The sequence below is a fragment of the Seriola aureovittata genome, chromosome 20, assembly GCF_021018895.1.
Source record: "Seriola aureovittata isolate HTS-2021-v1 ecotype China chromosome 20, ASM2101889v1, whole genome shotgun sequence".
NCBI classification, from domain to species: domain Eukaryota; kingdom Metazoa; phylum Chordata; class Actinopteri; order Carangiformes; family Carangidae; genus Seriola; species Seriola aureovittata.
The window spans coordinates 22,189,353-22,210,830 of record NC_079383.1 but is presented as its reverse complement, the minus strand read 5'-3'; the positions used below and the strand labels follow the sequence as shown (position 1 = coordinate 22,210,830).

The window sequence follows — 21,478 nt, the reverse complement described above, 5'->3', positions numbered from 1 at the left end:
CAAACACAGCATGAAGACGTCACACAGGTAGGTCACAGGTGCATCCTGCAGGCTCCACCCACTCTGACTGAACTCATCATAAAGACAGTGAGGTGTGATCAGACAATTCTCCAGTAAAGGCTGGAAAAACAGAAAGAGACGATGTTCAGCTTCATGTTTATTCAGAAACTGAGCCTTAAAACCAGCCGTCCGGACTTCTGGAACTTTGTGATGTCACAACAAAGCAGTCACCAAGCCCCGCCCACCTGGACCACCATCCAAACCTTGCAGGATTTCGTTTCTCTGAGTGTTAATCTGTTTATTCGGCGTTTCAGATACTGATAAACTAAACTTTTACCTAAATTTAGAAATGGTTTAACACTGTAGCTTGTAGCTCAAGCTCGTCTCTGTGAGAGACAGGAAATGGAAAGTATTTCAGGTTGTGTAATGTATTGTAAGCTGAAGTTGTTTTGTATCACCTCGCTAACCACCAAACAAATCAGCGCTCAGGATTTTCTCCCATAGCAACACAACACAGACTCAGAGAGTCAGGTATCAGTCAACACGTGCACAGAGCTGACTGACTCAGTGAAGTTGCATGATGACTCTGTGTTGTCTTGTCCTCACGCTGTTGCATCATCTGGTATTAAACAAAAAGATGCAACACAAACCAAAGATTACTGATCTACCTCGGAGCTCCCTGTGGTGACGAAGAGTTTCCTCTGAGCCACAGCTGAGGCCGCGGCGTCCACAGAGGAGGAACGACTGGACGACAGATTCTGGGGAGAAAAACATAGAAGAGACAGAAATTTGGATATAATATAGATATATAATCTATATAGTCGGGGAGGAATCATGAGTAAAGGATGATGAAGACAGGATGCAGAGGCTGATTTCAGAAAAGAGAGACCAGAGACAGAGAAAAGGCGCCATTGTGAACAGATTTAATATCAACTGAAACATATTTTAAGGTGAGAAAAGTTACCTGCTTCACATTCTGATAGAAGAAAATCAGCTTCTTGGATCCGTTCGCAGCAAAGAAATCATGGACGAGACTGAACTGGAAGAATCAGACATGAAAGACCCAGAGATCAAACACAGAGAGTTTCTAGTTTCTAGTTTCAGAGCCGGACTGTGATGCTACCTTGTCATCAGAGGTGAGGGCGTCCTCCACCTCCGCCTCCCCCAGCGTCGCGGCGTCTGCCAACCTGCTGATCAAGTACTTGTGTCGGGCGTCCAGCTTCCCTCGTCTCTCCTCATTCATGGCTCTCACCTGCTTCGCTATCTCTCTCCTCGCCTCATTGGACAGCAGCACCGTCCTTTTACCTGACACCTGGACACGACCTATAGTCACTAAAGACACCGTACGGAGGAGTGTCCCGGGGGTTGTACTCCTGATCCCGGAGCTGTGGAAGTCTGCAACTGTCCGCCATCTTTGTCACTGATGAGTCACTTGCTTCAGAAACAAGTGATGAGCACAGCCTTCACTATCATCACCTCTTAAGTTGATTGTAGCGTTAACGACATATATTAGGATTTACTCTCGTTGAAATGGGGCACCAGTCCTCTGGGAGGACAACAATGAATTACTTCTTTGCCAAATTTATCAATCTCATATCAGAAGCCATGACTTCTTGATTCAATGGATCTCCAGTCTCTACGTCAAAAGAATACAGGACAACAACTGGGTGTAAATAAAGGAGTTTATTAACTAAACTACTACCTACAGAGTAAATGCAAGGTGTAATAATCATGAAGATGAAAGTAATAATGAAATGAGCAGTGTGACGAGTTGGCAATGGTGGGAGAGAATATGTTATACAGCTAATGATGCCACACCTACGGATCAGATTTGATGATTAAATATTGCTATATTTCGACATCAGCCCAGTCATGAGCAGAGTGTTAAGACCGGCCTACTGTGAGTTGCGCTGTAGCTGGAGACCCACGGCTGGAACCCAGGTGGCTGTGGTTGCCGTGGTAACCCTGGAGACGCAGGATCCAGGTGGAATCTCCTGGAGGCCGTGTCCTGTTATCACAGTGACGGATTCTGCCGGTGTCTCAGCGGTTCAGCTCTGGTGGAGTTTGCCAGGAGACTTTCTGTCTTGATTTCTGCTCGGCTTCTCTGCAGGAGGTCGTGCAGATGTTATCTGCCGGCGTCTCTTGCGGGTTGATGCGAAATAAACTCTAATGCTCTTCACTTTCGCTAGATAACTTTAGAGGAGACTGGCATTGACCAGATGACTCTAAAGATGTCAAAATCTTCAAAAAGGGAAACTTGATGATGATTAAAAGTTACAAAATTACTCTGAGGCACTTCTGTTGCTTTGGTTCAGTTGGTCTTGATTTGGCTTATAAAGATAAAAGATCGCACATGTAGATAAAAATGATGTCACGTGGAGCTTGTGGCAAAGAAAAATAAAAGATGCGAAAAGTGCAAAAATGACTAAGAGCCATGAGTTTGTGGCGAGCAGCTTAGAGCTAAGAGTTTCCATGGCTACAGAGTCGGGCTTTGAGCCGGGACTCTGAGCTTTGAGCAAAGATCTCAGCTTCTAGTTTCTGCATCGTTTTCTAGCTTCTCGCATCTTCTTCCTTCTTAGCATCTTTTCTCTTTTCTCTGACTTCTGATTTCTGACTGAATTGATCACAACTGTTTTATCCCCTGGGGGCTGGCGCATGCTTCAGGGGCGTCACCCGTCTTCTCCTGTGTTTCCACTTGGAGAAGAGAGTAATTTCCCACTGAACTTTGGGATAATTTTATTCTATAGTTTACTTATAAACTCGCACATCCGTCTTCCACCATGACCACAAAACATTAAATGAAATAACATATAAAACTAAGGGCAATGACAAACAGGAGTAATAGGAGTGTTGATTTCATATTACATCCTTCAAACCTGGAATTCATCATGATAGAACTGGTTAACTGATCAAACAACAATATAAACATGCTGACAGTCTGGTCGCATGAAGGACATTGTTTTAAAATCTACATGTTACATTTCAAACATTTTATGGGATAGAAGTTTGGGATTAAACTATTACATAGGAAAATCTCATGAGTTACAGAACAGTTAGATATTTAATTATATATTCTTCCTTATATCTGCGTCTGAAGAGAGTTCTGCTGGTCACTACCCAGGACTGGAATGAGGGTTGTAGTTTATGACTCTTATCTAGAGAGGGGCAGAGGAAGGGAGGTTGGTGTGTGTGTGTGTGTGTGTGTGTGTGTGTGTGTGTGTGTGTGTGTGTGTGTGTTCATGCATGGCACAGACAGGCCAGGATTCACACCTTTGTGTTAATCAGTCCCTTTGTTGTTACTTGTCCTATACAAGAAACAATCAAATATCATTAGAAGAAGAAGCAGAACCGAAACCTCCTGAGACTGAGACTCTGGTGCAGGTGGAAGGTGGAGGAGTCACAGGGATGATGGTGGAGCTGTTCTCAGATCAGTTCAGACTGCAGCATTGAGAGTCATCTCCACTTCTTCTGATTCCTCCGTCAGAGAGGACGATCACCACCACTTCCATCTGTGGAGAGAAGAAGAACAGAGGAGATAAACAAGTGTTTCCAGAGACTCACTTCATCAGCTGTCAGTCAGTGATGCAGCAGGGACTTCAGTCCTGTTCAGTCCAGATGTGCAGCAGCTGTGTAGCGTAGCCTGCTTCCTCTCAGCTCTCATGTTAACGTGTTGGAGTGAACACTGAGCTGGAGGCTCACACACCTGCAGAGACTTTTAGCATCAAGTCTGTTCACTCTGCACTAGTGTTGCTTTCGTCCACGAAAATTATGACTAAATATCTTCGTCAATGAACCTTTATCACGTGACGAAAACGAGACGAGACGCAACGTAAATGCTGGTCATGTGACGATAACTATAATTAAATATAACGCAATATTGTTGACGAATAAAAACGAGACTAAATGTGGTTTACAAAATAAAATCTCTGCTAAAATGTCTCTTCATTTTCGTTGACTAAAACGAGATGAGACGAAATGTTATAACGTCATTTCGACTTGTTTAGTGTAGTTATTATTATTTTGCAGTATTTCTGTTTCCTGTGTCTCACTTCATCAGGTCGCAATGCGCCGACGCACGCGACTTCACTTCCTCAATCCCCACTCGCGGGCGGCATTTAGAAGTTGCAGCTGCGGTTGAACGACAATTTCAGAAACATAACACGACAGAGAAAAGGACCGATGGCCGGCAGCAAGTCGGGTTCTTCTTTGGAAGAAAAAGACGAAATGACATTTGGACACACTTTCATTACATAGAGGTGAAAAAAAACCAGAATGTGTTGTGGGTTTGGCTAAAAGAAAATTTTGGTTTTGTCTATACTATTAGGTACTTATACTATACTGGGTTAAATAGAATTGCATTACTAGAAAGAGACTAAAATAAAATTTTAATTGACTAAAACTAGACTAAAATAGTCATGGAGGATTCTGACTAAAATAAGACTAAAATGCTCAGACTTTTAGTCGACTAAAACTTGATTAGACTAAAAAGAGTATGAACGTGACTAAAACTAATAAAAACTAAAATGACAGCTTGACACAAAGACTAGACTAAAACTAAAATTAAAACAGGCCGCCAAAAACAACACCACTCTGCACATTTCCCTCAGTCCACAGTGGAAACAAACTGCTGAGTCATGAAGGTTCATCACTGCTCCAACAGCTCAGTGATGGATTCACTGTCCTGACATTTAAACACAGAGTCTCTGTGTGTTGATGAACATCTGATCTGTTCCTCACACATCACCTGACAGATAAACATGGAGGCTGTCACTGAAAACATCTGGCAGAGGGACAGACATACAGATGTGCTTACTGGACTTCAGCAGAGCTTCTGTCTGTATAAAGATCACATGATCACAAAACGTCACGATGCTTCTCTGAAAGAAGAGTCAGCTCCATCAGACTGATCTCAGAGCTGTGACAGAGATCAAACTGATCAGTTGTTGAGTTGTGAAATGAGAGAACAAACTGTCTCAGATCAGATGTGACAGTTTGATGAATGAGGACACTGTCTCTGTTCCTCTGTGAGGCTGTCAGCTGTAATCAGCTTCACTTCCTGTAGACATCAACTCAACAACAACAGTCGTCTTCACATCCACTCAGACGCACGACCACGACGAGCTTCTGGCCGCTCTGATTGGCCGACTGTTCTCTCTCTCTGTCCAATCCTGACGCCTGTCACCGTTCTCCTCTAACAGCTTCACTGAGGGAAGCAGCTGCTGAGAAGGTCGGAGGTTTCCAGGAAACACTGGCTCTTTGCTCCGACACTGTGTTTAGTATAATATGATGGAAGCAGCAAGGACTGACTCCGCCCCTTTTACTGACCTCAGAGTCTCCAGTCGACAGTCTGGACTCTCCTTAAGATCACACAGCTGCTTCACATCTGGATCCTTCAGCTTGTTGTTACTCAGGTCCAGTTCTCTCAGGTGGGAGGGGTTGGACTTCAGAGCTGAGGCCAGAGAAGAACAGCTGATCTCTGACAAACTGCAGTGCTCCAACCTGAATAAAGAATAAAAGATGAGAGTTTAGAGACAAAGGTGAAGGTCTCTCTCCCCCCCCTAATCCAGAGAGCCTAATTACCTTTCAGCCATTGAACAGTGTAAATTTTAAAAAGCTGAAGAGGATTTTAGCTCATGAATATGAACCTGTCTGCAGGTTAGAGTCAACACAACTTTAACATCAGATTAATCTGAGCACAGAAATAAAACATGGAGTCTGACCTCAGAGTCTCCAGTCCACAGTCTGGACTCTCCAGAAAACCACACAGCTGCTTCACATCTGGATCCTGCAGCTTGTTTCCACTCAGGTCCAGTTCTCTCAGGTGGGAGGGGTTGGACTTCAGAGCTGAGGTCAGAGAAGAACAGCTGATCTCTGACAAACTGCAGCGACTCAACCTGAATAAAGAATAAAAGATGAGAGTTTAGAGACAAAGGTGAAGGCCCCCCCCCTTCCTCCCCCCCTCTCATTTTCCCCCCTCCCACTCTCTTTCTCCCCTTCTCTCTCACCCCCCCCTCCCTCCCACTCTCTCACCCCCCCCCCCCCCCTCTAATCCAGAGAGCTTCATCACCTTTCAGCCATTGAACAGTGTAAATGTTAAAAAGCTGAAGAGGATTTTAGCTCATGAATATGAACCTGTCTGCAGGTTAGAGTCAACACAACTTTAACATCAGATTAATCTGAGCACAGAAATAAAACATGGAGTCTGACCTCAGAGTCTCCAGTCCACAGTCTGGACTCTCCAGAAAACCACACAGCTGCTTCACATCTGGATCCTGCAGCTTGTTGTCACTCAGGTCCAGTTCTCTCAGGTGGGAGGGGTTGGACTTCAGAGCTGAGGCCAGAGAAGAACAGCTGATCTCTGACAACCTGCAGCCCCTCAACCTGAATAAAGAATAAAAGATGAGAGTTTAGAGACAAAGGTGAAGGTCTCTCTCTCTCTCTCTCTCCCTTCCCCCCATTCTCTTTCTCCCCCTCCCTCCCACACTCCTCCCCCCCTCTCTCCCTCTCTCTCACCACCCCCCATCCCCCCCATCCAGAGAGTTTCATTAACTTTCAGCCATTGAACAGTGTAAATGTTAAAAAGCTGAAGAGGATTTTAGCTCATGAATATGAACCTGTCTGCAGGTTAGAGTCAACACAACTTTAACATCAGATTAATCTGAGCACAGAAATAAAACATGGAGTCTGACCTCAGAGTCTCCAGTCCACAGTCTGGACTCTCCAGAAGATCACACAGCTGCTTCACATCTGGATCCTTCACCTTGTTGTAGCTCAGGTCCAGTTCTCTCAGGTGGGAGGGGTTGGACTTCAGAGCTGAGGCCAGAGAAGAACAGCTGATCTCTGACAAACTGCAGGAGTTCAACCTGAATAAAGAACAAAAGATGAGCGTTTAGAGACAAAGGTGAAGGTCTCTCTCTCCCTCCCCCCCCTCCCTCCCACTCTCTTTCTCCCCCTCCCACCCCTCCCTCCCCCCCCCCTCTTCCTCACACTCTCTTCCCCCCCCCCCTCTCCCTCTCTCTCTCTCCCTCTCTCTCTCTCCCTCCCCCCCATCCAGAGAGTTTCATTACCTTTCAGCCATTGAACAGTGTAAATGTTAAAAAGCTGAAGAGGATTTTAGCTCATGAATATGAACCTGTCTGCAGGTTAGAGTCAACACAACTTTAACATCAGATTAATCTGAGCACAGAAATAAAACATGGAGTCTGACCCCAGAGTCTCCAGTCGACAGTCTGGACTCTCCAGAAGATCACACAGCTGCTTCACATCTGGATCCTGCAGCTTGTTGAAGCTCAGGTGCAGGTCTCTCAGGTGGGAGGGGTTGGACTTCAGAGCTGAGGTCAGAGAAGAACAGCTGATCTCTGACAAACTGCAGCTCTTCAACCTGAATAAAGAATAAAAGATGAGAGTTTAGAGACAAAGGTGAAGGTCTCTCTCCCTCACCCCCCTCTCCCCCTCTGCCCCCCTCCCTCACCCCCTCTAATCCAGAGAGCTTCATTAACAGTGTAAATGTTAAACAGCTGAAGAGGATTTTAGCTCATGAATATGAACCTGTCTGCAGGTTAGAGTCAACACAACTTTAGCATCAGATTAATCTGAGCACAGAAATAAAACATGGAGTCTGACCTCAGAGTCTCCAGTCCACAGTCTGGACTCTCCAGAAAACGACACAGCTGCTTCACATCTGGATCCAGCAGCTCGTTTTCACTCAGGTCCAGGTGTCTCAGGTGGGAGGGGTTGGACTTCAGAGCTGAGGCCAGAGAAGAACAGCTGATCTCTGACAAACTAGAGTTCTTCCATCTGAATAAAGAAAGATGTAAATCAAAGTCATTGATAATTGATCAGATGTGTCCAGAAAAAAAGTGAAAGTTGTTTTGTCAGGATGTTTTCAGTGTTTCTTTAGTATAATTCTCATTTGAGCCACAAGAGGCAGCAGTTCACCACCACCTCAGTCTGAACAGAACTACAAATATTCATGTTTCTAGCAGGTGATTTCTCTTCATTCAGTCTGAATACATGTTCATACAGTTTATTGTGTGTTGTCAGTTCTAATCTCACTGTCATGTCTCAGTTTAAATGAATCGTCTCTGACAGGCGCTGTGCTGCACCTTCCCTCTGCTCAGTGCAGGGAAACCTGTCCTGGTACAATCCATTGGACATAAAGGGTTTCAGAGGGCAGCGGTGTCACTGTCACGCTGTGTCTGAAAGCCCCATTAGGGTCGGGCTCTCAACAACCGCTCATCCAAACCACTTCACAGAGGACACAGCACTATCTCAGGTCCTCAGCTTCACACTCACCAAGTCTGAGCTCCATCAGCTGAGCAGTTGTTGAGAAGATCAGAGGACAGAGATTTCTCCATTTATTAGTCGGACATTAGATTCAGCTGTAAGATCTACATCAGAGAACTGACCTCAGAGTCTCCAGTCCACAGTCTGGACTCTCCACAAGGTCACGCAGCTGCTTCACATCTGGATCCTGCAGGTTGTTGTCACTCAGGTCCAGTTCTCTCAGGTGGGAGGGGTTGGACTTCAGAGCTGAGGCCAGAGAAGAACAGCTGATCTCTGTCAACCTGCAGCCACTCAACCTGAATAAAGAACAAAAGATGGAGATAAAATCATTGATAATCAATCAGATATGTCCTAATCAATGACCTTCTCTTGAGTAGAGTGTGTCAGCCTTTGCCACACATCATCCAAACATCAGCACAACATTCCCAGCTGTTGCCGTCCAGCCATTAAAATGAAGGTTGTCTTATATTATAATTACCTGGTCATTCATTACAACATATATTCCTTATGACCAGTGAGACTACAGTATTTTACAGCGTTGAATTATGGGTTGTATGTAGCCTTCCAATGTTGTAGTGAGTCTGAGTTAATCAACCAGCAATCAGCAAGTGTTCTGTTCCTCCAGAAGCTGCAGGAGGTTCTGGAGGCTGCTGTCACATGTTCTGCTGCCACAGAGGAAATAAATTCATGAGGAGTGAAAACGAGTTCACAGCGTCTCCTGACGTCTTCACAACAGAAACCAACCGCAGAGAAAATCTGTCCAACAGCCAAGAATTACGTCACAGAAGAAGAGCTCAGAAAGACTGAAGTGTGAACAATGTTCATGTCACAGGAAATAATTATGTGAGAGCAGCTGACTCACTACAGTCACTCAGTCAGCTGACTGAGGTGTGAAGGATTACGTCAGAGCGAAGAAATATATCGAGAAAAACTGGAATCAGTGATTTAGACTGAAGACCACGAGACTGTATTAGCTTCAGTGCTGGATTAAAGACAGAAGATCTACAACAGTGAACTGACCTCAGAGTCTCCAGTCCACAGTCTGGACTCTCCAGAAAACCACGCAGCTGCTTCACATCTGGATCCTGCAGGAAGTTGTAGCTCAGGTCCAGTTCTCTCAGGTGGGAGGGGTTGGACTTCAGAGCTGAGGCCAGAGAAGAACAGCTGATCTCTGACAAACTGCAGCTCTTCAACCTGAATAAAGAATAAAAGATGAGAGTTTAGAGACAAAGGTGAAGGCCTCTCTCACCCTCCCTAATCAATGATCTCTCTAAAAGGAGCAGAGTGACTTTGTCCTTCTGTTGTTGTGGATCATCATCATGTCACATCTACTCACATCATCCACATGTCAGAACAACATTCACACACCTGTTCATGTCAACACACATTCATCAGCTGCTGCTGACCTCAGTACAGTCTGTCAATATAGAATCAATATCTGATCGGACGTGTTGGACTCAGATCAGTTCATTATCTAATGTATCACATGACCTTCTTCTTCCTGTGTTGGTGGCTCAGCAGGTTCATGTTTGATGTTTGTGTCTTGAACAGTCACATGTCACATTGTGATGACGAGGTGTTGTGGCAGTGATCCTTCCTGCTCCACACTGACTGTGAAGTCTCTTCCTAACACAGCTACTGTCACAATGACGTGATGAGTTCATGTGAAGCTGAATGAAGCTTCAGAGTCTGAGTCACACAGATCCAGAGTCAGTCCACAGAGTCCCTGTTTAGTACTAAATGTCCTCTGTGAGTTCCTGTCCCTCCATGACTGAATCACTGTTATTAGAGCCCAGATTTACCACTAATACTCAACCATCATGATATCCCCCCCCCCAGCCTCATCAGTCCTGACTTCATCTTCACTGATGGACAACATGAACCGCAGGAAGCTGAAAAACCGCCAAACATTTCCCCGTAATGACTCGACTTCTGCCGGCCTCTAAATAAACCCTGCTCCTGTCTTTATGTCTGATTCTGAACTGCAGTTAGTGATATTAATTATCTACAAACCCACAACAGCTCCAGTCAGTGAACTGACCTCAGAGTCTCCAGTCCACAGTTTGGACTCTCCAGTCCAGCAGACAGGATCCTCACTCCTGAATCCTTCAGCTTGTTGTTACTCAGGTCCAGGTGTCTCAGGTGGGAGGGGTTGGACTTCAGAGCTGAGGCCACGACTTCACAGTGAGTCTCTGAGAGTCCACAACCAGCAAACCTGTCATGACACGTTCATTACACAGAGTCATTATGTAAGGGGACACTTCATATTGACTTCAAGCATGTGATGATCAAACAGTTTGACACGTCCTGTGTTGATCCATATTCTCTCTTCATCACTGGTTCAGTTCATCTGATCTCACTGTGTTTGACAGGAAACAATCATTCTCATCAGTCTCTCTCACACCTGCAGAGTTTCAATCCTCTTTCAGGTGAAGAGAGAAGATGTGGTCACAGTCAGTCTTCCATAATGTCCACAGTCTGTCAGTGAGATCTGATCCATGTGGTCTCCACAAAGTTCCCATGAGGCCATGTTGATTAGAAAACACTGTTTTAAAGTGGCAGCAGGATATTTCCACTGAGTTCAGCTCAGTGAACAATGACAGTCGGTAAAGATGATCTGTGTTTGATACCTGCTGCTGTCAGCTTCACCATCATCAGCTCGGTACAGATGAACACATCAGCTGATCGCACCTGTTTAATATTTCTATTATTTCATATGAAGACGTGCGTCTCAGATGACTGAGTGAAGTTTTCACTCTTTTTCAGCACAAAAACACAAAGTGATAAAGTTGAATTAATGTCACCAGAAAGATGTTATCAGTCTGTAGGATCTCCATCTCCAGACTCATGGAAATGCTTTTTAACTATTCCATTATAGAAACAATAACAACAGGAATCATCAAGATTTTACCAATGAATTCATGAATCCAGAAACAGACGAGATTACTACGTATTTTATTAACTGATATTTAAATTCTAATAATTTACAGATGAATATGAATCCATCAATAAATGTCAAATTAAAAAGAGGTTTAGAAAAAACATTAAAACAAATACATCATTTAAACTGAGATAAGCCCCCTACTGTCCTACTTGATGTGCTCTCTCATTGTTGTTGGCCACTGGTGTGAGAATGTGTCTGTCCCGTTTTGATATGAAGGATAGACTATGGACAAATGGATCAAATATGACTGAAATGTCTCTAAACCCTGGACCTACCTCTTGAAATGTACACATTGTTATTATGATTCCTCTCTCCCTGTGTAATAATACATATGCGTAGGTATATTTTTCCATCTGTACCTTTTCTGTCTTGTTCCCTTTCTTGTTCTTCTCCTTTCTTTCTCTATAAGTGTAGTGAAAAATGACTTCATAACAATAAAGTTAAAAAAAAAAAAATTTAAACTGAGATAAAAAGCTGCTGTGATAAAACCTCGACCAGTTCTTCACTTGTTTGATCAGGTTTTCCTTCGTCTCCATCACCCAGAGGAAGATGAATCAATCATTAGCAACAGAATAACTGTTCATTAACTTGACAACTATAAACACAACTGAAAAATCAATATTCAGAATTTGAAACAGCTCAAGAACATCTGTGACAAAATACAACAGACACAGTGAAACTCTATTTTAAGGAGAAGAATTTTATAGTTTTTATCTGAAAAACTTCACAACTAATCTCCATAATGATTCATGATCATCACATGTGGACTCACCGAGCCTTCCTGCAGTTCCTCACAGCTGGGATCAGTCTCAGTTGTCCCTCCTCTGATGTGTTGAACTTCTCCAGGTCCAACTCATCCAGAACCTCCTCTGACATCTGCAGCATGTAGGCCAGAGCTGAGCAGTGGATCACAGAGAGTTTCTTCTCTGATCTGTTTTCTGACTTCAGGAACTCTTGGATCTCCTGATGAACTGAGTGATCCTTCATCTCCATCAGACAGTGGAAGATGTTGATGGTTCTGTCAGGAGAGGTTATTTTCCTCTTCCTCTTCAGGTTGGTGATGGCTCTCTGGATGGTTTCTGGACTGTTCTCTGTCTGACCCAGCAGACCTCCTAAGAGTCTCTGGTTGGACTCCAGAGAGAGGCCATGAAGGAAGCGAACAAACAGGTCCAGGTGACCATTTTTACTTTCAAGGGATTTCTCCATGGCTGCCCACAGGAACTTTTCCAGGGTTAAATCAAGATGTTTTTTCCTCAGGAAGTTCTCCAGGACCTCTGTCTTCCTGTTGGTGTAACAGTGGAACATGTAGACTGCAGCCAGAAACTCCTGAACGCTCAGATGAACAAAGCAGTAGACTGTTTTCTGGAAGATCACACTCTCTCTTCTGAAGATCTCAGTACAAAGTCCTGAGTACACCGAGGCCTCTGTGACATCAAGACCACACTGCTCCAGGTCTTCTTGGTAGAACATGATGTTTCCTTTCTCCAGATGTTCAAACGCCAGCCTCCCCAGCTTCAGAAGAACTTCCCCGTCAGCCTCCGTCAGCTCCTGTGGACTCGTCTCACGTCCCTCATGGTACTTGTTCTTCTTCCTCTGTGTCTGAACCAGCAGGAAGTGTGAGAACAGGTCAGTCAGGGTCTGGGGCAGCTCTCCTCTCTGGTCTGTGGTCAACATGTGCTCCAGAACTGTAGCAGTGATCCAGCAGAAGACTGGGACTTGACACATGATGTGGAGGCTCCTGGACGTCTTGATGTGTGAGATGATTCTGCTGGACAGCTCTTCATCACTGGATCTCCTCCTGAAGTACTCCTCCTTCTGGGCGTCAGTGAAGCCTCGTACTTCTGTTACCCTGTCCACACATGTAGGAGGGATCTGATTGGCCGCCGCAGGTCTGGAAGTTATCCAGACGAGAGCCGAGGGAAGCAGCTTCCCCCTGATGAGGTTTGTCAGCAGCACGTTGACTGATGACTCCTGTGTGACATCACACACAGACTTCCTGTTGTTGAAATCCAGTGACAGTCTGCTTTCATCCAGGCCGTCAAAGATGAACAGAACTTTACAGACAGCGAGCTGCTCTGCTGTGACCTTCTGTAATGTTGGATGGAAAACATGGAGCAGCCTGAGAAGACTGTACCGCTGATCTCTGATCAGGTTCAGCTCCCTGAACGAAAGCAGAACCAGCAGACTGACATCTTGGTTCTCCAAGCCCTCTGCCCAGTCCAGGGAGAACTTCTGCACCGAGAAGGTTTTTCCAACGCCAGCGACGCCGTTGGTCAGAACCACTCTGATGGGTCTCTGCTGGTCAGGTAAGGCTTTAAAGATGTCGTGGCACCTGATTGGAGCGTCATGGAGGGTCTCCATCTTGGAAGTTGTCTCCAGCTGCCTCACCTCATGTTGGGTATTAACCTCTTCACTCTGTCCCTCTGTGATGTGGAGCTCAGTGTAGATCCTGTTGAGGAAGGTTCCACTTCCTGTTCCGTCAGTTCCTTCAGTCACATGTTCACATCTGCTCCTCAGACTGATCTTATGTTGATGTAAAACCTCCTGCAGACCACTATCTGCTGAAAGAGAAGAGACAACGTCAGACTGAAGAAACAGAATCTGAGAATCTGATGATTATTTTCATCAGCTGCAGAAAAACTAAAGACAAACAAAGAAAAGGTTTTTAATGTTGTGGTATTTATAATCATCTTAAAGGTCGATGCTGTGTGATGTAACAAATGACTCTGTATAAAACAACAGGTCCTGGTTTCAGAAATGATGACATCATCATACAGATGTTCAGTCTCACTTTGTTCAGTGCTGGTCTGACTGGCTGTCTGCAGTCCAGGTCTTGTTCTGGGTCTTTTTCCACACTGGGGACAGGAGGAGTCTCCTGAAGAACCAGACTGGTCCCAGTATGAGGTGATGCACTGTCTGCAGAACCAGTGTCCACAGCTGGTAGAGACTGGATCCTTCAGGACGTCCTGACACAGAGCACAGCTGGACACAGAGACATGGCTCCTCCTCTTCAGCCTGTGAAGACATTTCTTTATCACTACAATACTTTGTTGATTGCTGTTGTAAAATATCCAGATGTGTCCAACACTGTCGAGAAGCTCTGATGGCGTCAAAGCTTCAGCAGCAGCTGCAGTAAATAGAGGAACTTTACGAGACTGATGCATTGCGGCTCGAGGGCTTCATCAGGGTCATTGATCTGATGAAGGCCTCGAGCTGAATGCTTCTGTTTCCTGCAGCTGTTGCTGGAGGTTTGACCTCTCTGGACTTTTTCCTTTCTCTGTGCACCTTGGACGTAGATGAAGTCGTGACAGAAACTTTACTTTGTTTCATGAAGCTCTGATGGTCACAGAGAAAAGTCAAAGTGCAGCTTCTTTTCTGTTTGAATTCAACATTCAGTCTGAATTAAAATGATTAATTTCAACACTAATCAACTGTTTCCTCTTCGGGGCGCCTCGGCGGCTCACCTGCTCCAGAGCGAACCGTTAACACTGAGTCCTAACTGCAGTGGCCCAGGCTCCAGTCTGAGCTGTGGCCCTTTCCTGCGTCACCTCCTCTCTCTCACTGTGGCTGTCAAAATAAAGGCCCAACAGGCCCAAAAAATAACTTCAAGAACTTGTTTTCCCATCTGGCTGTCTGATTAAACATGTAGTGATGGCCTGTAGCTTGCTATCAATACTAATGAAAGACTTCCTGCAGCTCCTTCACAGTAAAAGCCTCCGTTAAGACTGAGCTGATCATGTCCTTGATGTTTTACATCAGTTTGTGCAGCTTAGCTTGGGTCAGTGAGGTTTGCACTGAGATTAGAAGTGGTCTGAAGAGTGATGGGCGAGCAGGAGTCTCAGACACACAGCGTGTAACAGATGTGTCTGAGCTGCACATCTGGACAGCTGTCTTTCCTGTACATCGTTCCCTTCATGTTTTCTGTCACTCTCTATTGTCAAGGATCAAATAACAGCATCAGTGGAGAAGTGGTCTGAATCTACACCTGAGCATCTTCTGCCCTTCTTTGTCCAGATTACTTTACTATGTGAGGAACAAGATATAACGGAGAGGATCCAGGCTCAAAGGTCCACTTACTAATGATTCAGAGCTTTCAGACTTTTTAGACACTTCATCATGATATATGAATATTTTCTTAGTGTTCATTCTTGAGCTTCTCAGTTGTTTTATTAGAGAAACACAATCAATAGATTCTAGTTATAAAACCCACAAGATCCATTTCAGTTTGTAGTTTCAGGTGGTTTCTGCAGTAACTGCATCATTAATATAAATCTATTAGAAAATCATTTCTTCATCTTCCATCAGGTCAGTTTACAGTAGAAACAGTCATTCATCATCATGAATATAAATCTATTAGAAGATCATTTTGTCTGAAGTTTTCTACAGTAGAAACAGTGTCTTACTGTGTGTGTGAAGGTCCAGGTTCATTCCTGAAGAACAGAGGAGGATCTCTGGACCGGTCACTCTTCATAGACCAACAGCTGGGGACTGGAGACTCTGCTCTCCGTCTGTAGGACTCACCTCTGCAACACAAACATGTTTCATTCATATTATTTCAGTATTGTTCTTTATTTATTCAGAGACACTCCTTGAACCGTCACCTTACCGTTGTGGAGGAGTTTGAGAGCCCTAATGACCCTAGGATCTATGTTGTCGGGGGCATTTTGCCCCTGGTAGGGTCTCCCAAGGCAGATTGGTTCTAGGTGAAGGGCCAGACGACGAATGGTTCAGAAGATCCTAATGATGAATAATATCAAGAACCCGAGTACCCGGCCCAGAGGGACACCGGGGCCCCGCCCTGGAGCCAGGCCTGGGGTTGGGGCTCGTGGACGAGCGCCTGGTGGCCGGGCCTTGGCCCATGGGGCCCGGCCAGGCCCAGCCCGAACCGGTTACATGGGTTCGTCTCCCAGTGGGCTCACCACCTGCAGGAAGAGTCAGCGGGATCCGGTGCAGTGTGGATTGGGCAGCAGACCAAGGCGGAGGCCTTGGCGGTCCGATCCTCGGTTACGGAAACTGGTTTTTGGAACTGACCTGGAAGGGTGTGGTGGGGAGGAACGGCCTGCCTGATCTGAACCCGAGCGGCGTTCAGTTATTGGACTTCTGTGCTAGTCACAGCTTGGCCATAACTAACACCATGTTCAAACATAAGGATGTCCACAGGTGCACGTGGCACCAGGACACCCTAGGTCGCCGGTCTATGATCGACTTTGTAGTTGTATCATCAGACCTGCGGCCGCATGTTTTGGAAACTCGGGTCAAGAGAGGAGCAGAGTTGTCAACTGATCACCACCTGGTGATGACTTGGATCAGATGGCGGGGGAAGACGCCGCGCAGACCTGGCAGGCCCAAATGGGTTGTGAGGGTCTGCTGGGAAAGCCTGGCGGAAGAACCCGTCAAGATGATTTTCAACGCACACCTCTGGCAGAGCTTCGATCGCGTCCCGAGGGCGGTGGGGGACATTGAGTCCGAATGGGCCTTGTTCCGCTCTGCTATTGTTGAGGCGGCTGTTGCAAGCTGCGGCCGCAAGGTAGCTGGGACCAGTCGTGGCGGTAACCCCACGTACCCGCTGGTGGACACCAGGGGTGGGGGAAGCCGTCAGGCTGAAGAAGGAGGCCTACAGGGCGTGGTTGGCCTGTGGGTCTCCGGAATCAGCTGACTGGTACCGGCGGGCCAAGCGGAGTGCAGCTGCGGCAGTTGCTGAAGCAAAAACTCGGGCATGGGAGGAGTTCGGTGAGACAATGGAGGAAGACTATCGTTCGAATTGGTCCGTTGTGGGGAAGAGGGAGCTAAGCCGGAAGGCGAAGCTCTCGATTTTCCGGTCGATCTACGTTCCACCCCTCACCTATGGTCATGAGCTTTGGGTAATGACCGAAAGAACGAGATCGCGAATACAAGCGGCCGAAATGAGTTTCCTCCGCAGGGTGGCCGGGCTCAGCCTTAGAGATAGGGTGAGGAGCTCGGAGTAGAGCCGCTACTCCTCCATGTCGAGAGGAGCCAGTTGAGGTGGTTCGGGCATCTAGTGAGGATGCCTCCTGGACGCCTCCCCGGGGAGGTGTTTCGGGCATGTCCCACCGGGAGGAGGCCTCGGGGCCGACCAGGGACACGCTGGAGAGATTATATCTCTCGGCTGGCCTTGGAATGCCTCGGGATTCTCCCGGAGGAACTGGTGGAGGTGGCTGGGGAGGGGGCCGTCTGGACCTCTTTGCTGAGGCTGCCGCCCCCGCGACCCGGATCCGGATAAGCGGACGACGCGGACGACGAAGACGACGAAGACGACGACGACGACTGAAAGCAACACTCTCATTCACAATGGTGCCCTGCAAATACAGAACCAGCCATTTAACAGAGAGGAGAAAGTCCAGATTTATAGATTTAAGTCTCACGTTCATCACATGAAACGTAACTTAACAGAGTCATAAACTGCTCTATAGATAAAAAGGGCGTGACACACTCTAAAAGATCATTTTGTCTGAAGTTTTCTACAGTAGAAACAGTCTCTTACTGTGTGTGTGAAGGTTCAGGTTCATTACTGAAGTTTAGAGGTTCTTCTTTGGACCGGTCACTCTTCATAGACCAACAGCTGGGGACTGGAGACTCTGCTCTGTCCTCGTCTTCCTCCACATCATTCATCTTCTGGACTTCAGTCAGTCTGAGAGGGAAACCAGTAACACTGACTGTGAGATCACACACACACACACACACACACACTTTACTATATGATAAACTAAATACTATAAAAACCTGGTCAGTGTTCTTGTTTCTTTAACGTTGTGTCACAGACGAATCAAACGGTTGATTCTGACGGAGAGAACCGGAAGTACCACCTCATGTTATTTCCTGCTTTCCTCAGTGTCTTTGTTTGGACAAAAGTTCATTCTGACTCTTCTTCCCGCCACAGAGAGAAAAGTGACTCTGACACTTTGACAGTAAAATAAGAGTAATGTTGTTTTACCGCTCACCTGCCTCAGACTTCTTCCCTCCTTCTGCTCCGTCGATTCAAAATGGAGTCTGAACTTTGAGTTTCACTTTTACCTGCCGAGTCTTACTGGAAATCACGTGTCTGTGTGTGTGTGTGTGTGTGTGTGTGTGTGTGTGCGTGTGTCTCTGTGTGTGTGTTTGTGTGTGTGTATGTGTGTGTATGTGTGTGTATGTGTCTGTGTGTGCGTGTGTCTCTGTGTGTGTGTTTGTGTGTGTGTGTGTGTGTGTGTGTGTGTGTGTGTGTGCGTGTGTCTCTGTGTGTGTGTTGTGTGTGTGTGTGTGTGCGTGTGTCTCTGTGTGTGTGTGTGTATGTGTATGTGTGTGTATGTGTGTGTATGTGTCTGTGTGTGCGTGTGTGTTGTTCACCAGTAAGAAAAACAAAATAAGGTGCGATGTTTCACAAAGAACAAGGACATACACGTCCATCAACCTTGATTTGGAAATGAAAGACATGAGAAACACGTTAAACATCTTATTTATTTTAAAAAATAATATTTTTTTCTTCCACATGTTGGAAACACCCACAGAGCAGCAGGAACTATTGTTGAAGGACTTCCTGGGTTTTTAAGTGTTTTTATTTTATTTTATATATTTTAATTGTAAATACATTATTGTATGAAAAAATGATAAATGATGAGTTTTTCAAACGTATCAGGGATTTACTCTTCAGAAAAACTGATGCTCAGCTCAGCGACCTTGGAGTGATGGTAATAAATAACATGGAGCATTGTCGTTTTCGTATTTCTTTTTTTTGTGTCAGTGATGAAGTTTGGTCGAGATAAACACATCTCTCTTTATTTTTAAAGTCTTTCTTTATTTCTAAAATGTGGAACATGCATGTAAGATAACGCCATGGTGCTCTGGAGAAGAATCTTTGGTTTTTCTCCTGTGGTGAACACACAGTATTATTCTATCACATTTTTCAAAATAAAAGATTGACTAAAAGCGCTGCTTCAAAGTAAGGGTCCTTCATAGAAATGCAGTGGAGTCAAAAGTACATTATTTGTCTTTAAGTGTAGTGGAGTAAAAGCCAGAAGTTTCCAAAAAGAATAATTAAGTGCAGTACAGTAAATATAGTACAGTACTAGTTCAGTACAGTACTGAAGTAAATGAAGTAAATATTACTTCATTTACTTGAAGTAAATGAATCTCACATATGTGAGATATTACCTGTATATGTGAAATATTACCCGTATATGTGAAATATTACCTGTATATGTGAAATATTACCTGTATATGTGCTGAGCTGAGGAACTAAGATTACTAAGATTGTGTCCATCCACACAGAACAAGATAAAATCATCGAGTGGCGTCACAAACTGTAACTGAACCCAGTGAAAAACAGGCTCAACAGGTTCACACACAAAACCCTGAGGTCAAGGGAATCATAAAATATAAAAACACTGAATATTACTGCCAGTAAAAAGTACAAAAATCAGCCATTTCCAAAACCTTGCTAAATGATGGAGTAATAAAATAAATATATAATCTTTCTTGGTAAAATATAATATGTTACCTAATAATCTATTTATTTATACTTACAAGTGACAAGTGCATTTTCAAATTCATATCCTTACATATTTCTTTACATATTATTATTTTATATATACTAGTGTAAGGACATATTTTTGTATTTTCTGTATTCATTTATCTTTATAATCTACTTCTTATCCTCTATACTTTGCTGAGGGAGCAACTGTAACTCAATCTAACTCTGTATTCTGATTCTGATTTTTCTGATAAAGTCAAAATAGCTCTGCTGCAAAAAAGCTCTCAAGCTTCATTTATTTTGTGATGTTTGATGTCGCAGCACCAAAGAACATATAAATGATAGAACTGTTTTAATGCTACACAGAATTAAAATGTGGTTGTGAGAAAGTGATTTTTGAATTTTAAGAATTTTTGAAAATTAAAGATTCTTTGTTTGAGTTAAAAAAAAAAAAAAAAAATATATATATATATATATATATATATATATTATTGATTAGATACTGTAAAACATTCTTCAGCTATTTAAATGGACACATGAAATTATTCTGATGGTTTGTTGTTCAATTCAACAAATTCATCACAATCCAGTGAATGAAATAAAATAATAATAAAAACTGTTGAGGCTCAGAATACACATACAGATAATTACTAAAATTATTAAACTAATAAACCTTGGAAAAATTCAAAACTAAAAAAGAATTTGGTGAATAGTTTCAGTGTTATTTTGATGCGTGTTGTGCTGTTAGCATCTTCCGGTTAGCTTCTTCACCGTCCTAAACTGTTGAAAAGTTTCAGAATCTAATTCTTTGTTTGTGTCAATAAAGTGTTTGGACAATAAAGTTTGTACAAGACCTGATTCTGCAGCACGTTCATCTTCAGCTGCCCTAATGTTACAGCAGCTTTTATGTTCAGCTGGTCAACTAACTTCTGCTAGCATGTTAGCTAGAGTTAGCGGTTAGCAGCTAGCACCTGTTCTCCCGCCTCCTTCTCCAGTTCACACACCTGGACTAAAACAAGGACTGACTGAGAGAGCGTCAGGTGAGGTGACGAGCTCAGGCCGGTGTCACAAAGCGGGAGCAGCTCCATTATTAGTTTCCGTTCATTTTTACACTTTTTCACCGATGTACAGCTCAAAGAAGCCCGGAGCTCTGCACCTGCTGCACGGCTCACCTGCTGCCGGAAGAACCGGCTCACAGGTGCACGAGCTCCACCTGCTGGACTGGAGTCTGAATTGGATCGGGGGGGGTTTTATTTTTAAGATGCTTATAATTTTTTAATTAAACATTTCTGTGTTATGATACTTTATTATTAAGATTTCAACCATTTTAAATAATTTAAAATCTCACCAAAGTTCAGAGGGAGATTTTGATTCAAATCAGATTTCAAAAACTTTATTTTGCTTTGCCAAAAAAAGACAAACACACTTAAACAGAGTCATTACAACGGAACAATGTTGTGATGCACGGTTACAGATCCGTTCCCACTGGGACCAACACCAACCAGACGTTCATACAGTCGGAAAACAGTCAGAAAACAGTTGAATGCAGCAACCTGATTGTTCATTATAAAGCTTTTTAAGGACTTTTTGTTCTCAGGAACGTTTTTGTATTTAATGTCATTTTCCAGGATGTTTCCATGACTGGTGAAAGCTCCTCGTGTCCTGGTCTCAAATTTAGATTGATTCTTAAATATTCTCCATTGTTCCTAAAACAAAGAGTGAATGTCTCAGAGTGGTCAGATTAGTGCTGGACTCATAAACCCAAACAATATGTACAAACA

At 44.3% G+C, this 21,478-nt stretch overlaps 2 protein-coding genes across 6 annotated transcripts; both read right to left on the bottom strand.

The window, feature by feature from the left end:
* Positions 1–385: 385 nt before the first annotated feature.
* Positions 386–1,354, bottom strand: LOC130161510 (dynein axonemal heavy chain 5-like). The gene is made up of 3 exons (XM_056364859.1): positions 1,124–1,354; positions 965–1,039; positions 386–758 (listed from the first exon to the last, which is right to left on the bottom strand). Exons 1-3 carry the CDS (start codon positions 1,241–1,243, stop codon positions 657–659), a joined length of 297 nt encoding a protein of 98 aa, XP_056220834.1. The 5' UTR covers positions 1,244–1,354; the 3' UTR covers positions 386–656.
* A 310-nt stretch (positions 1,355–1,664) lies between these two features.
* On the bottom strand, positions 1,665–18,234 carry LOC130161146 (NACHT, LRR and PYD domains-containing protein 12-like). Of its 5 annotated transcripts, XM_056364172.1 has the most exons (15): positions 18,190–18,234; positions 17,733–17,879; positions 15,634–15,753; positions 14,022–14,245; positions 12,003–13,791; positions 10,328–10,501; positions 9,307–9,480; positions 8,409–8,582; positions 7,624–7,797; positions 7,208–7,381; positions 6,690–6,863; positions 6,208–6,381; positions 5,721–5,894; positions 5,326–5,499; positions 1,665–3,509 (listed from the first exon to the last, which is right to left on the bottom strand). In XM_056364172.1, the coding sequence occupies exons 2-15, from the start codon at positions 17,858–17,860 to the stop codon at positions 3,494–3,496; spliced, it is 3,843 nt and encodes a 1,280-aa protein (XP_056220147.1). In that variant the 5' UTR covers positions 17,861–17,879; positions 18,190–18,234; the 3' UTR covers positions 1,665–3,493. The 5 variants fall into 5 exon arrangements, with proteins under 5 accessions (XP_056220147.1, XP_056220149.1, XP_056220148.1 ...); XM_056364174.1 differs by lacking the exon at positions 15,634–15,753 and having other exon boundaries at positions 17,733–17,904; positions 18,190–18,217; XM_056364173.1 differs by lacking the exon at positions 18,190–18,234 and having other exon boundaries at positions 12,003–13,788; positions 17,733–17,904.
* Between the last annotated feature and the right edge of the window lie 3,244 nt (positions 18,235–21,478).